Source organism: Manacus vitellinus, unplaced genomic scaffold (assembly GCF_001715985.3).
Source record: "Manacus vitellinus isolate BGI_N305 unplaced genomic scaffold, ASM171598v3 scaffold_21_pilon, whole genome shotgun sequence".
Taxonomy (NCBI): Eukaryota; Metazoa; Chordata; class Aves; order Passeriformes; family Pipridae; genus Manacus; species Manacus vitellinus.
This window is the reverse complement of record NW_021939546.1, coordinates 3,076,873-3,093,325: the sequence shown is the minus strand read 5'-3', so window position 1 is coordinate 3,093,325 and position 16,453 is coordinate 3,076,873. Positions and strand designations below refer to the sequence as shown.

At 38.4% G+C, this 16,453-nt stretch overlaps 2 protein-coding genes and 1 long non-coding RNA gene across 3 annotated transcripts in view; 1 reads left to right on the top strand and 2 right to left on the bottom strand.

The window, feature by feature from the left end:
* SLC44A5 (solute carrier family 44 member 5) overlaps positions 1–4,546 on the bottom strand; it is a 70,667-nt gene extending 66,121 nt beyond the window's left edge. Inside the window, exon 1 of the mRNA XM_029959731.1 lies at positions 4,474–4,546. Within this exon, the coding sequence (XP_029815591.1) occupies positions 4,474–4,531 (58 nt within the window). The 5' untranslated portion in view covers positions 4,532–4,546. The remainder of the gene's footprint in view (positions 1–4,473) is intronic.
* A 1,170-nt stretch (positions 4,547–5,716) lies between these two features.
* On the top strand, positions 5,717–16,125 carry ACADM (acyl-CoA dehydrogenase medium chain). Its single transcript, XM_018072195.2, has 12 exons — positions 5,717–5,783; positions 7,930–8,029; positions 8,768–8,865; positions 8,984–9,053; positions 11,010–11,110; positions 11,197–11,277; positions 12,098–12,228; positions 13,303–13,411; positions 14,276–14,416; positions 14,494–14,589; positions 15,277–15,525; positions 15,953–16,125. The coding sequence occupies exons 1-12, from the start codon at positions 5,760–5,762 to the stop codon at positions 16,022–16,024; spliced, it is 1,272 nt and encodes a 423-aa protein (XP_017927684.1). The 5' UTR covers positions 5,717–5,759; the 3' UTR covers positions 16,025–16,125.
* Positions 12,551–14,461, bottom strand: LOC108639590. The gene is made up of 2 exons (XR_001920606.2): positions 14,229–14,461; positions 12,551–13,388 (listed from the first exon to the last, which is right to left on the bottom strand). It is a non-coding gene; the product is annotated as an uncharacterized LOC108639590 (long non-coding RNA).
* Positions 16,126–16,453: the final 328 nt, after the last annotated feature.

Genomic DNA, 16,453 nt, shown 5'->3' with positions numbered 1-16,453 from the left:
GGAGCTGTCCGTGCCGCCCGTGCTGAGCGCCGGGCGCTCAGCGGCCTCGTGCCCGGGCGACCAGTTGCACGGGCCCCCGGGGCTGGGGAAGGGCGAAGCGCTCGGGTGTGACCACCGACAGCCGCGCGTCTGCCTCCCGACGGGGGGAAACGTGTTGTTTCGGGCTGGGGGCATTTTCATGACTCAGTCAGAAAACAGTTTCGGTCCTGTCAAATACAGATTTCTGGTCGTAAACTTTCCTTCAGTTGACATCCACCTCCCTTTGTTTTATCTGAGTGGGGTAATAGCCACTTAGGAGCAATTAGTCTGATTGCTGAGTTTCCTTCACAGTTTTGACAGCACAAATCATTACTACAGCAAAGGACACTGTATTCAGATGTCACGTTGCCATTAGTCTGTTGTCACTAAGTAAAACACAGGTAACATTTTGTATTTTATTGTAACATATTGTAACATATTGTATTATTACACATAACAGTATTCTGAAATGACAGAGGTGCACCTCTAGGCCATCATTTACATTTTCAGATATGAGCAGTTTGAGAAGTTACTTTCCAAGGCTTGCAAATAAAGGTACCCTTTCAAAAGTTGGCTTAAGACCCTCAAAAGCACATGATTCTTTTATTTATGAGTAAATTAATGTGCACAGACCATGGAGGTTGCTGCTATGCTTGTATCGAAACATAAACCAATCATATATGCGTTGGTGAGGGTATGTGCCTCCTACAAAGTCAGTATATCATCAGGTCTTGCAGTGCTCACTGCCTTGGCTAGTTACAAGAAAACTAAATCAGGCATATGTAGCACTTTATCCATCCTTCCAGAGGTCTCAGTCCAGGCCAATTGCTCTAATAATTACTGAATTTCACATCTGCATTTCATCTGCTAGTAAAGGAAGTACTCTTCTTCCCCCTCCTCCTCCTCCTTAAATTGTGAGAGTTTATACTTTGAAATAGAATTTTTTTATATATTTTAAAATGAGTACTTGCTTCATCCAGTCATCCCACTTCATCAGAATATTACCTGGGCAGAGATTTATGATTCTGTGCACTGCTGGTGGTTTGCAAATTTAATGAGAGTTCTTTCTTAACCTAGTCCCCCTATCCTCTTAAGCCACATACTTAGCCTAGCTACCTAAGATGTGTGTTTCCACCTTGTAGAAAATGGAGGACACACTTCACTATCTAAGAAGAAATCCTAATTTCATCTCAGTGATGATGATGAGGAGAACAATTCAGACAATCTCACCTATAGAAGAAAGAACTTCTTGTGTCTAAGACTGAGTCAAACATGAGAAAAGCAGCATAGGACAGCTTTGTAAGAAGGAAGGAGGTTTGTTAATGCCTTCTGGCTCGTTCAGATAAGGCATAGCAACCTAAAGGCAGCAGGGCATGACCAGAGTTGCTAGTCAGAGCTGATGTAGCATTCTCAGGGAAGCTTCGGTATTGTTCTACAGCTCCATGTTCTTCTGTTCCCCTTGTGCAGAGGGATGTATCTATACACAGCCTATGTTCAAGAACAAACATTGGAATCTCAACAGTAAAAAAAACATAGGTAATAGAGTTAGTATAACCTGTTCTACAAATAAATATATCAGATATCAGAGATATCACATACTAGATATACAACATATACATTATATGTAATACACAGCATATACAATGACTTAATTGTGTCTATATTATTGTGCATATATTATACAGTCTATATATTATAGTATTTATATTATTTATTATATATTGTATTTAACATATGTTATATTTAACATATATGCTCTCTATCCTAAAGCATATGTTGTATTTAACAGAAGATAGATTGAAATAGATAGATAGATAGACAGATGATAGAGAGAGAGACAGAGAGATGTAGGGCTATGACTAACAACCAGAGATAAGGTTTTGCTTACACAGCACTTCCAAGTTCTGGCAACAAAAAAATACTCATATGCACTCTAGCAAAGTTTTTTTTTCTTTCTTTCTTTTCATTAGGCTTTATAGAACAATATAAAATTATTATTAACAATAAGAAGTTAATGTAGAATTCTGCAGGAGAAGTAACTTTTGACTTGGTTCTAACTACCAGAACCAAGGAATAACTTAAAAATCCACTAAACTAAAATAGAAAACTTGCTAAAAAGAATACAGAAGGTTAGACTAGTGCTAAAAACTACAAAACAGTTATTCAGATACATAGAAGGTTATGTAAGGAGACCACTTTGAGAGACAGCCCATCATCTTTGTATATTCATGTTTCTCAGAAGGGTCTGAGAAATGGCAAAAGGAAGTCAGCATGACTATATAGAATGAAAAGGACAGTAGCTACAAACAAGGAAGAATATTTTGATAGATTAAAGTTGTGTTCAAACTAGTAAATTATAAAGGATCACAAACTTTGGCAGGTTAAGTGTGAAAGTACAGGAAGGCAGACCAAAAAAGAGTTTAAGCATTAATTTGCAAAAAGTGTAGATGCTAAAAAGAATTCTTTTTTTTTAAAGGCCAAGAGGAGGAAGAGAATATGTAGAGCCAGTATTTTCTTTAAGCCTCGTATGTATATATAGACTTGAAGGTGATAAACATTTTCAACATTTTTGAAAATACTTCTGATGAAAATCCAGAACACTGCAGATCCATTGGAGACCTCCCAAGGAGTTGGCAGACACAAAAATGAGGGAATACAGCTGATCTTCAGGTTATTTGGATTTCTGAAAACATTCCAGAAGGTTCCTCATCAAAAAGTTTTGAATAAAATAAGCCACCTTAGAGGGAAAACAAAAAGTCCTTTTATGGCTAAAAAATGTCAGAGGGTGTTAGGAGGGTCTGTCACTTCTTGCAGCTCCAGGACCCCTCCTGCCCAGCTGCTGGAGCCCAGGGATGCTGGAGCTGGGGATACAGGGTCCCTGCCCAGGCAGGGGACAGGGCTGCCACCTTCCCATGTGCAGACCCAGCCAGTCGTGCAGCTGAGCACATGTCCTAGAGACACACACAGGGGACACTGACTCAGGCACGTGCAGTGCCAGTGACAAGGCACCTACAACAGCACCTCCACACAGACCCACCCTCAGCTCCAGCACAGAGCACAGGCAGCCACATCCTCTCCTCCTCTTGTGCTGGCAGAGAAAAAGGTGACTAGTGCAGGCACATGCACGAGACTCCTTGGATGCCCAAGCACATGCACAGTTGCCCAGCACACCTGCCCAGATCCCAGCCTCTTCCCTGCCTCAGGAGTGCTGACTTCCTGGCTGGTCCAGCTTGATGCTTGCTGCATCACCCCACAGGCCCTCCACACTCTAGAGCACCACAGAAAATTCAAGTTGCTTTTCATTTCTAAAAGGAAGGTTCATTAACAAATGGTAAATTACTGTTCGTTGGTAGCAATTTAAAAAAACCAACCTGTAAACCAGTCATAATTAGTAATAAAACATAACACTTCACCCTAGAATACAGATGCTAACTTTAAGGGATGAGCCTTCTGGTTCCAGCCAGAACAGTGTTAATGTTTGCAGTAGCCAAGAGGGCCATGACCGCTGGGGTGGGGGGAAGGGGGAAATGAGGTTCAGGGGTTTCTTCTGGTTGGGATGGTGTGGCTGGATCAGGTCAGGCTCTTTGGTGAGCACATACATGTGAATCACTCTCCTCCTTCTTGTACACTTTTGTCATTAATATTGTTGCTGTTTGTTTTCTTATGTCATTGCTGTTTCCAGTAAATTGTTCTTATCTCAGTCCACGATCTTTACCTTTTGTGCCTCCAATTCTCCTATCCATCCACAGGGGAAGGGGAAGGGAGAGGAGGGAGTGGTGCATGGTTTCGGTGGGAGAGTAGCATTCCTAAACCATGACAATGAGATGCACTTTGTAATGTAATAATCTTACTGTGTTTACTTGCTGATTTATACACATCAGCAATAAGCAACATGCATTCTGCTGGTTAGTATATAAGAGAGTCTTCTAGGTTAATAAAGCAATAAACTATGCAGTATACAATTTTTACTGTAGTAAAAGTGATCAGAGAAATACTAAATAAGAAATGTGACACAGTGGTAAGTGTTTGAGAAAATAAAAAAGAAAGACAGATGCTCTATTTCTTGCTGCTGTGAAAAATGCCAAAAATTCTAAATACACCTTACAGAAACTTCTATCTATTGTCGCTCCTTATGTAAATAATTTTGAACCTCACAGTTCAACTGGTTTAGGCTTTGACAGATAACCTTGCCATCTTTCATACTCCTCTGTTCCTAAAATCTTAGTAGACATGGACCACCTGGCCTTTGAATTTTCCTCTCCAGACTGGCTTGGTGAAAATTATGTTGACAACACATTGCCAAAAAAGTTCTCATTCATTTATCCAAGGAGATGTAAAGAGAGGCAGTGAGAAAATAGTTTGAAGGAGTGGGGGAAGGTGAGCAAGGGTGTAGCTTCATAAGTGCAAGCTGCGTTAAACAGTGACCTTAATGAGCAGTTGGTTCTTGTACCTTACCCCAGATGCTCCTGTAATTTAGCAGAGATGTCCCTGAATACCTTTGTCTTGGCTCCATGCATTCTTTCCTTCCTTTTTCTGGAACTTCCACTCTTTAATCTCTACAACACTGCAAGAGATCACAGATAGTTAAGTGGCTTTTTAATACGAAAGCTTGCTTCCAGAAAGTACAGACATCTGTCTTCAGAGGCAAGTAGCAAATTTCATATGCAAAGATGCTTCTAGTGTAAGGTAAACCTTGAAAACAGCAAATGTTACCGTGTATTCCTGACTCAATTTCCTCAACTGGACAGTTTCAGACAACAACCTTCCCAGACTGTCTACATGAGCAGTTCAGTTCAGGTCAGGAGTGTAGTTCTGAGGTGAGTTTCCCAATTGTCCCCACTTAGTGTGCCTCACTGGATTCACAGAGATATTTCAAAGAACATGAATTGATTTTTGGATTAAATTTACTGGAAGACATGATCTAGGAGGAGTGCATCCAATGTGTTCCAACCACTTAATGGGGGCACTCTGTCAAGCCTGAAATAAAACCCTTTAAAATGTTTATCAGGTCTATACAACCATTTCACTCTATAAACCCAACAGTATTTCATTACTTCCTGATGTCACCATTCCCTCAGCATACTGATTTATTCAGTCTCCCTGCCTTAGGGATGTCCTCAACTCCATTCCAAGCTGTCTCTTCATCTCAGTGTAAAAAAGAGCTTATTTACCTACTGAAGGGCTGTGGATCGTAATCTCAAAGGCATCTAGAAATAATATCTAATTTCTGAGCACTGTAGTATTTAAATCACTTCCTGCAGCTAGTAAATATGCTTAGTGTATAACATCCTTATCAGTCAGCTGGGGTTATCAGTCACCCTATTCCTGATACACCTCCAAAACGTGAGTTTATGATTCCCTGAGGCGCAAATTACAGTAAAACAGCTCACAGGAGCTCTTCTGCTAACAGGTAGATGATGTAGGTGCTTGGAGCCAGCCCGCGAGACTCGGCACACAGACAGCAAAGCGGCCGAGCCTGGGGCCGCCTTCCTTTCGGCCTCAGAAAGTGAAACACAGACCCTGCCCGTGTTGGTGCGGGTGGGCCGCTCGCTCCCTCCTCGCCCCCGAGCCGGGCCGGCCGCAGGACGGAGCTCTCCGGCCCGCAGCAAGGGCTGGCTCTCCCCGCTCAGCGGGGCGGGATCCGGCCCGGGCCCGGCCTCCCCGGCTCGGCGGGCGGCCACGCGCGGCACCGCCCGGCCGCCCGAGCCCCGCCCCGCCGGAGCCGCCGGAACCCCGCCGAGATGGCTGCGCTGAGGGTGACCCGGGTGAGTGTCCGGCCCGAGCGAGCGCTCGGAGGACACAGAGTCCGGAGACAAGAGGCGGCCGGGGCCGGACCGAGCGCTTGCCGCGCGCCGGGCGGGCGGGGTCCCGGGCGGCAGGGAAGGGCCCGGGGCCGAGGGAGGCGGAAGGACGGAAGCGGCGGGGCCAGCCCGGGTTCGCCGCCGGGACAGCTGCGGGCACAGGGGCAGCCCCGCAGGGCAGAACCGGCGAGGCTGCGAGCCCTCTGCTGTGCTGCTTTTCCTGCCTCGCAGTATTATCCGAGAGTTTATGGCCGTAATCCTCACGGTCCGAGTGGGTGTTGCCATCGGCTGTTCTCAGCGGAGTTGCTGCACAGCCCTGGGGCTTCTCATGGGCCAAAGGCCGCGCCGTGCCCAGTCTTTGGAAAAGCCCTGGGTATGGCTGGCACCTTCCACGTACCGGCGGTGACGGCTTCAAAACACCGGGGGTTATAGTTCGGGGTATTTTATCCTTTAGCATACTTAGCTGTACTACCTATGCTATTTTTTTTAAATATGTGTGATTTTTTTTTAAATATGTGTGATGGTTTTCTGAAGTACAAACTTTCTCCTATATTGAACCACACAGCTTCAAAGTAGAAAATAAAAAGTATTCAAAACTCGCATATTACCTGACACGTTACCCCAGCAACAAACTGCTCTTGGCAACTCTTCATTTTTATTCTGAGATATGTGAGGGAGGATCAATTTGGTGACCCTTAGCTTGTTCTGTCATTTTCTGTAATGTGCATATTGTCAAACAGGTTCCATACTTCTTTTGCAATTAAGGTAATAAAGATTGCATCACTTCCATGCATAGTCTTGTCATACCCTTTTCCTGACAGCACATTATTCCAGTGTTAGTCTTACCACATTGACGATCATATTTGTGATTCTGACAGTTCATGCAAAAGTGCAAGGAAATGCAGCAGGAATTGCATCTAAGCATCCCTAGCAGTAGTTTGTCACTGAATGTAACTGTTCCTCAGAGTCAAGCAATAAGAAGGTTGACTAAGTAGACAGATAATCATACAAATTCTTACATGTAGGAAACCCTGATACTTTGTCACTTGATCAGTCATGCAACTTTCAGCTGTATATCCCACCTATTCGTATTTCAGTGTTTGGTGGGATTGCGGAGTTTTTCCAGAGTAACCTGTAGTCCTTGTCTTGTAGAGTTCCTAGTAAAATTTCTGTGGTATTCTTTTGCATTACTATCATTAATTAATTTTTTTAAAATGTTATGAAATAAGTGATTGGTGTGATCACACTTTTAAAAAAATTTTCTACATTTTCACATAAGAAAATCAAGAACAAGCCTTTTCTTAGTGTTTAGGCTAATTTTTGGTTTTGTAGTACTAATTTGGGTCTTCCTAAAAATTTATCCAATTACATATTTTTCACTAATTTCTAAACATTTCAGAGATTTATAACTCTTGAAAAGAGTAAACCAACCTTTTAAAATTAAGTTTGGACATGTTTTTGCACAATATTAAGACATTCTGAAAGCAGCTGTAACAACAATATTTGTGGGTACTAAACTTCAAAAAGCAAAGAAAGTATTTACAATGAAAAAGAATAAATTTGTGATCAGTATTAGGAAGGAAAATAAAATTCAGATAGTCTGCTATGTTCTCTCCCATCTGGAGTATAATAACAATAATCACCAAGTGTCCATGGCACCAGCTTATAAAAGAAAGCAGAGATGAGTCTGGGACATTATCAAAATATTCTGATATATTGGTTAATAGGTAGGGTGTTTTTTGCTAATGGGTAGATAGGATATTCAGTAGAGGGCCAGAAAATCAAGTTTGATGTGTGAGTGTATAAATTAAAGAAATATATATTGCTATATGCTTAACTATTTTAAAATAATCAAATGCACAATAGTTAAAAATGTATAGGGCAGCTCACCTGCCCTCGGTGCTGTTAAAGCCTGAGAATCCTGGCAGAGCGTCACAGGAGCAAAACACAAGCTAGCCAATAATTCTTTTATCACTGTAGTAAATTATATTTGATCTGATACTGTTTCTGGAGAGGGAGTCTACATTAAAAGTTGTGCTGCAGGCAGGCAAGTAGCTTTAGGAGACTTGAGCTGTAAAGATCTTACACCTTATGTTCTTTTCTTCTTTAGCAAGTGCTTCAAACCATTGCAGGACATGGATGGAGGTCACATTCTAGTAAACCTGCTCAAAACTTACATATAGGCAAACCTGGAGCTGGCTTTAGCTTTGGTAAGTAGTACAGTTGTTAAAGAAATATAGCAATTATGGACAAATTGCAGATTTTAAAAGAATAATATCCTATATTGCACTTCACCATGAACCTTAAAATGATGTTTATCCTAAATAGATTTCTATTAATAAAAAAGTTTGAAAATCCAAATTACTTTTGTCCTCAGCTCAGGCAAGGCAGGTATGTGTGTAGTGTTTTTAAGAGTTTCTTCTTTTTTTAATTCTTGTCTGTCCTTTTTTTATTGCCAAAGTGTCTTAGCTTTGAATAATTATGTTGTTGTTTGCAGTGTAAAGGTACCTAAATATAGTCATAGTTGAACTTCATTATAAAGAAACGTAAAAAAGAAAATTCATCCTCAGCTTGGTATATTATATACATAAAGCAAATTTAGTAGGTCAGAGCTAGGTGTTTGAAACTGAAGAGTCAGGATCTCTGGATGACCTCTGTCTCTATTTAATTAACACAGCATTTTTCTTGTTTCTTTTGGTAATACATTTTATGTTACACAGTCCTCTTCATTTTCAATATTTTGTGGATAATTTCATCAGATGCAAGCAAGTGCATTGTAGGTGGGGATGAGAGAACAATGGAGGTTTTCTCCTAGGAAGAAGAGGAAACAGTTTTTTCGCTTTCTGGACAGCCCCGAAAAGTGGTGGTTTGGGTTGTCCTGGAAGGATGCTCTTATTAAAGACAGTAGAGAATTTGTGAATTTTTTTCTTTCTCTTTTTTTAAAATAGAACTTACTGACGAACAGAAGGAGTTTCAAGCTACAGCTCGTAAATTTGCTGTGGAAGAAATTATTCCTGTTGCTGCACAATATGACAAAAGCGGAGAGGTAAATCTACCATAGTGTAAGGGAAAAACTGGACAAAACCAGACTTTTATCTTAACCTTTAAAATTTAAAGTTTTGATTGTGGTGACTCAGAACGTGATTTTTCCATGTCTATTTCAGTATCCCGTGCCACTTATAAAAAGGGCTTGGGAACTTGGTCTTATGAATTCACACATACCAGAAAGCTGTGGTAAGTAAACATTCTTTTTAATCTGTAAAATGAAACAACGAGAAGACATTAGATGAGATTTATATGTGTAATTATGGATTCTGTATCAAATAAATAGTTGCATACTTGAATAATCTAAATTTAATCAGCAGGCAGGTTGACACATAAAAGTGTTACTAGATGTGGATGTAATCAGGAGACAAATTAGACAGATTATGGTTTAGTAATTTATGACCAGATTTTTCTACCGTGATTACAGCTGTCTAATGTTCCCCTGGTGCACTGTGTCAGCTGATTAGGCAGAGAAATTAGAAGGTCATGTTTTGTTCTAGTCTCTGACACAGGCTGGAGCAACTTAAGAGTTTATCCCAGAAGGACAGCTTTTCAATTTAAGTTAGGTGCAGTACAACAGAGCTTTGGCAGTGTTTAGGCATATGAGTAACACAGACAAGCATGATATGCTAGAGAAGGGTTTTAATTAAAGGAAGTCATGTCTCAAAAATCATTGGAGTTCTCTGAAGTAGCTAATAAGTGTGTGAACAAGGGATCCCTGGTTGATAAAGAATACTTGAATTTCCAAAATAAGTTTTAAAAATCATCAGGTTTCATATTGGAAAGATTAGTAGTGCAGCCTTGCTGGGTCTTGTGCTGTCTGGGATGTCTATAAATAAACAGAAAAAGGGGATCAACACAAAGGCAGATAATACTAAGTTTGCTTATAATACTAAGTTACTCAATGTAAAAAAAGATGAGACTGGTACAGAGAGCTGCAGGAGAAGACCTTGAAATAGAGAGCCAGTAAAAATGGCAATGCAATTCCAAAAAGGAAAAGTGATGCACATGTGAAGGGAAAGAAGCAAGAAAAATGGTATCCTCTGCACTAGTTACTGCCTCTCAAAAAAGACATTTTGGTGTTTATCATAAATAGTTAATGTATAGTATAATGCTCAGAAGTGGTCAAAATAAAATTTAAAGTCAAAAGGGACCCTTAAGAGAATGAAGAAAAATGCAGAAGGCACAAATACGCTGCTGCCCAAATCCAAATTGCACTTGCCTTTTTAATTCATTATATAGTCGAATCCTTCCATCTCAAAAGAGTATTGGGGAAATGGAAAAGGTTTCTAAAAGGATGACAAAGATTATAAAAGTTGTGTCTTCTCTGTGAGATGCAGATTCTATAGGAGAAATTACTAAAATGTCAAGTGCATGGATAGTGTGAAAAGGGATTCATAGTTGACTGTCCCTTTCAACATAACTAGAAGGCATCAAATTATGTCATCAGATAAAAGTTTCAAAACAAATGAAAGGTGTTGGTTCTACATGCAGTGTGTAATTAATTTGCAAAACTTACTATCTTACTGTAGGATATTGGTGGTAAAATTTAAATAGATTCAAAAAGAGACTGGACAAATTAATGTAATAAATATCTGTCATAGGTTAGCATAACAAAGATACCAAAGAGAGGTATTTCTTTGACTGAGGAAGTCACCTGAAGGCTCAGGAAAATATTTTTGAGGAAGTGTAGTTGTTACTGTATTTGTATGTACTTCCCATAGTGTTGGCTTCTGTCAGAAACAGATTACTGAGTTGGCTATCTACTAATATGGACACTTTATAAATTTTTTATTCCCAAATGCTGTGGGCTCAGGAGCCCTTTCTCTGCTTCCTAGGAACTCTTAATTCTCAAGTGTACAGTAATAAAAAAATTAAAGTGGTACATTCTTGCCACTTTGTGCAACTTGTCCCACATTAATCAAACAATAACCCTGGAACCATGATGTGTAATTTTCAAATCACCTGTTACTCTTCTGACAAAGCTTTATTTAAAAAGCTGATGTTAGAATGTGTAATCAAACATGGTACACAATCAAATGTATGTGAGGGGGATACATTTTTGTTAATTATGTTGTGTAAATCACTAATATTGATATGTTATAATTTAAATCTACTTGAGTAAATGAAATGTTTCACCTGTAGGTGGCCTTGGCCTCGGCACTTTTGAAGCCTGTCTTATTACAGAGGAGTTGGCCTATGGATGTACAGGGGTTCAAACTGCCATTGAAGCAAACTCCCTAGGAGTAAGCTCTGTATTTTCTTACATCCCTTAAACTACAGTCTGTGCACTTGAAAAACCTGGATTAATGGTCTAAATATTTTCTTTCAGCAAATGCCAGTTATCATTGCAGGAAATGAGCATCAGCAGAAAAAATACTTAGGAAGAATGACAGAGGAACCAATCATGTGTGTGAGTATAACTGCTACACTGTAAAATGTTCCTAAACCTAATAATATTACTTCTTTCTTTTTTTTCCTTTTTTTTCCCTCATTTTTTTGCCTTTCCCCCCCCCGAGAAAACACTTACATGTACACACAACTTAGCCCTTTTTGATTTGTAAACAGTGACATTTACTGAAAGACAGCAAATATCTAATGAGATACATGCAATAAGCAAATAGAAGATATTACTTGGAAAATCAACCCCAACCTAAGTCACTTATCAAAAATTACTACCTTTTATTTCCATTTCAAGAGGGGGTGTAGGCATTTAAGACACTAAACTTGGATGGGAATGAAACTGGGAATTTATGATCTTAAGTATTACATAAGCAGTACTCGTTACATAGAAAGAAGAGTCATGTACAATGTATGTAAATCTGTACAACTAAGCCTCCTAAAATTAAGGACTTGGTAAACATAAAATGTTACTCAGTGCTCTTATTTTCAGATTTTAAAGATCTTCAGCTTTCCAATCAGAATTTTTGAAGCCTGAAGAAGTAATAACTTAAGGGTTACAGAATGTTTCTGTTTGATTAAATTTTATGCATCATTATGGATTTATAAAGAAAATTAACCCTTATATGTTTGAATCCTTGCTCAGACAGCTGTTGGGGGGGGTTGTGTTGGGTTGTTTTGGGGGTTTATTGGGGGTTTTTGTTTATGCAACGTTTTGGGTTTTACCATGCAGTTCACTTAAACCTTTTATAGATAATTTGATGCACATAGTCTGCATTAATTTGTGATTGCCTAAAACCAGAACTTTTATTTCACATTTTAATTTCTTTCAGGCCTACTGTGTAACAGAGCCTGGAGCAGGCTCTGATGTGGCTGGTATAAAAACAAAGGCTGAGAAGAAAGGAGATGAGTATATTATTAATGGTCAGAAGATGTGGATCACAAATGGGGGGAAAGCAAACTGGTATGTTAACAATTAACTGGTGTCATAGTTTTTTGTTGTTATATAGTGGCTTCACCCTCTGCCCCCAGGTAAATTCTTTAAAGACCTGATATCAATCTGAACGTTCATTGTATTGCAGCAGACTGTGTTTTAATCTCTGACCAGTTTATCAGGATAGCAAATACAAATGCAGTCTTGAGTGTTGCACACAGCCTAAAAAGGAAAATGAGTGATGACATGACAACTCCACACTCAAGAATGGCCTCTTGAATCTTGCTGCTATGAAAATTAAATCTGACTCTACTAGAAACACCTCTTACTCCTAGTGAAGCTAGAAACACTGTTACATTGTGGTGTTACTTTTTATTTTATGAAAAGAAGACATTTTTCATCTGTCAGAGATTCCAAATATTGTTGTGTTTGTGGAGCATGCTTTTACAATATAAACCTCTTACTTCATGTCTCATATCACACTGATTCACAACACAGAAATCTTCCTTAATTCAAGCGGAAAAAACTTTATACATTTATCCAAAAATCTGAATTTTCTAGTAATTTACTTCATCGTTGAAGGCAGATCCATCAAAGACAATCTACCAGGTATCTTTTGACATTAGTGAATACCATAAATATGATTTACAGCTGTTTAATTTCTAAGATAAATACTTATTTACAATTTACACTTAGAAGAATAAAATCAAGATATCTGAAATCAGATGATAACATTTTACATCCAAGAATGTATTTCCTAAGCATTAATTTTTATGTACATGCTGCGAATAGGTTTCTTTTGTACTATTTGTGAAACTGGTAATACCATAAAGACTTAGAATACATGGAAAGGGTAGAGAATCTTTGCATGTTGATCTGAAGAAATTTTATTAAACATTATTAAATACTGAATCTTTGAGACTTCCACTCTCTGGCTCCCTCTCAGTTTATTTTTAGAATGGGCAAGGAATATAGTTTGTTAACTTACACTCAGAATTTATTATGTGGTATAGACATGCATAAAAACATTTAAAATATTACCTAAATATATCTTGTTGTTAACTGTGAGGATAAACTGCATCCATCTTCTTTGGTTTACACTAGGTATTTTTTGCTAGCACGTACCGATCCAGATCCAAAAACTCCTGCAGGCAAAGCCTTTACTGGATTCATTGTGGAAGCAGATAGTCCTGGGATCCAAATTGGAAGAAAGGTGAAGATTATTTCTTATTTGACAAGTTAGGAATTATTGTTTAGTTCTAAACCAGTAATGAAACAAACGTACCACTCAAGAGAAAAGACTGTTACACAACTGCACATTTTCATATGCTCATTTACAACCATCTTTTCGTTTTCACAACATGCAGAAGCTATTCATAAAACATAATTTTAAAGTTATTAGTTCAGATAAGGAACTGTTCAGAATGGTCCAAAGTAAGATAACTTTGAACAGCTGCAAAAGACTCTTTGAGAACTATTATACTGGCAAGTACCAATAAATGAGAAGTATTATGCATTGAAAGGATAGGAAGCAAGTTGGACAATATCAACCATAAATACACAGGCAGTGAACTTTAATTTTAGCTACTGCTGGTCAAAGAAGAGGCCTTAGAGATACTAGTACTAGTTCTCCCTTTAAAAAAGAGTACTATTTTTAATATTAGGTAAAACTGGATGTTGAACATTAGGAAAGGAATCTAAAAACTTGAAAAGCTAATTTATTTATTTACTTGTAGTATATCTGCACTGCCTGCACATTGCATTGTTTTCTTTTTCCACTTTCATCTCAAAGGATATAGTTGAAGTAGAGAAAGAACTAGAGAAAACTAGAGAAGACTGGTTACAGAGACTGAACTGATTTCATATAAGGAGAAAGTAAACTGCCCAGATTAGACAAATGAAGGGCATGCTGGTCTGCAAGTACAAAACTAGTATTTGTCATGTATATGGTAATTTTTAGATTAAGTGTTTTGGGGAAGAAAAACATACTCTATGCTTTGAGTAAACTAAAGAATGAAAACATATTGTACCTTTGAATAATCCACTTTAGTAACACCTCTGTAAATTTCCACTTCAGGAAATGAATATGGGTCAGCGCTGCTCAGATACAAGAGGTATTGTCTTCGAAGATGTGAGAGTCCCAAAAGAAAATGTGTTGATAGCTGAGGGAGCTGGCTTTAAAATCGCAATGGGAGCTTTTGATAAGACCAGACCACCTGTAAGTATCAGAAATAACTTGGTTATAAAATACATTGGGAATTTCTGATTTTTTATTCTGTGCTGTATTCAATTCAGGTAGCAGCTGGTGCTGTTGGATTAGCAAAGAGAGCCCTTGATGAGGCTACCAGATATGCTTTGGAGAGAAAAACGTTTGGGAAACCAATTGTTGAAGTAAGTGTGGGGGCAGAGAGAGAAAATACAATAAAAGCTTGTTTTCACACCAGATGTACTGCTACTGATTTTTAAAGGTTATTCCTTAATTTTTATATTTCCTTAATTTTTATATCATATCTCTGCCATTTTGGGGTTTCCATGTATGTAGGTCAGCACCTTGTAAGTAAACTTAGCTATGTGGTAACTTCCAGAATTTTTTATAATTTATCAATGATGGTAGTAGAAGCAGAAAAAAAACAACTCTGCCCAAGACATCAAAACTTACGTACTAGCTGGACATACTTAAGTTCTTCAGTGCTAATAAAGAGGGATTTTCAGGAAAGAAAAAATGAGGTACATGAAACAAGACACATAGTATTAACACTAACAGAATACATTGCCAATAGTGCTGGTTACGAGTTTTAAGGAAATACAAATAAAAAGCAAGGTACATACCAATCTCATAAATAGGAAAGAACAACTTCATAATTCAGTACTTAATCCCTATGACTATGGGGATTTCAGAATCAAAATCTTAAAAATCTAATTGAACACAATTCTGAGAGCCTGATGCATATTCTGTAGAACTCCTCTCATACAACTTACTGAGTTTGTTGAAAAAATCACTGTATTAGGAGATGATGTCTTTCTTGGATGTCCCAGAATTTTAAGTGGGCGATATTAACGTGGTTTATTCTGTCCTAGCACCAAGCAGTGTCTTTCTTGCTTGCTGAAATGGCCATGAAAGTTGAACTCGCTAGGATGGCCTACCAGAGAGCTGCGTGGGAAGTTGATGCTGGTCGCAGGAATACCTACTATGCTTCCATTGCAAAGGCATTTGCTGGTGACATTGCAAACCAAGTAGCTGCAGATGCAGTACAGATTTTTGGAGGAAATGGATTTAATACTGAATATCCTGTAGAAAAACTAATGAGAGATGCTAAAATCTACCAGGTAAGTAAAAGAGAGAATGTGATAATGCATAGATTTTATATAATATAAACTAAGGGCTACTTACTTCAAATATGATGTACAAATATTAAAAAAAAAAAAGCTTTTAGAATGAAAACAATAATCCCTAAATTTAAAGAAATTACATATTTTCTTCCTCAAATAAGAGGAATGTCATCATCTGTCAGTTTATTTTCATGAGAGCCCTATTGAGTTTAGATAAGAGCACCTGAGAGAACAAGTCTGTCTCTTGATTTATATTTCACTTACCCCAGTGTAATTGCTCTGTCACACTGGAATTCTCCCTGCTTTTTGTCTTCCTGCACATCCTAATCCACCTGGGATTAGTGCTGTGGAGATTTACGAGTACAGATCTGTTAAAACCTTTTAAAAAATCATCACTTAACATTATTGCAATTCTTCTTTTCAGATATATGAGGGAACTGCTCAAATTCAAAGGATGATCATAGCTCGTGAACATGTTGGCAAATTTAAGGCTTAAAGAAATGTATGAAGTGTGCCTGGCGCTGCTGTAGTGTTCTGTGTTCTCATGGAAAAGGATGTGTTTCTCAATAGAATTAAAAAGGAATGGAGAAAAACAAATTTTCTTCAATGTATTTTTATTCTGTCCATTATTAAGCACTGATTCTGTTCTCTCTGTCCAGTCCTTGACTTTATTCTTGACTGACAAAGCTGGTATTTTCTAAACATGCTGAAGTCCACGATGACTTGTTGTTCCTATACAAATGGGCAAGAAATGAGAACCTCACAATGCAGTTTTCTCACAATAAGATAATCAGAATGTTATTTCTGACAGTCACTGCTGCATTCTAATAAAATATTTTTTAAGAGAACTGTGGTTGCTTTGTATTCATTTTGCTTGTTATATCACTTACACCGGACAACTTACCCACAATACAATTTCTGAAGT

Excerpts from the sequence above, each read along its gene's own strand:
- ACADM (XM_018072195.2), top strand. The coding sequence starts at position 5,760 with ATGGCTGCGCTGAGGGTGACCCGG. Across the intron at positions 5,784-7,929 it reads CTGCGCTGAGGGTGACCCGG|CAAGTGCTTCAAACCATTGC; the intron begins GTGAGTGTCCGG and ends TTTCTTCTTTAG. Across the intron at positions 8,030-8,767 it reads TGGAGCTGGCTTTAGCTTTG|AACTTACTGACGAACAGAAG; the intron begins GTAAGTAGTACA and ends TTTTTAAAATAG.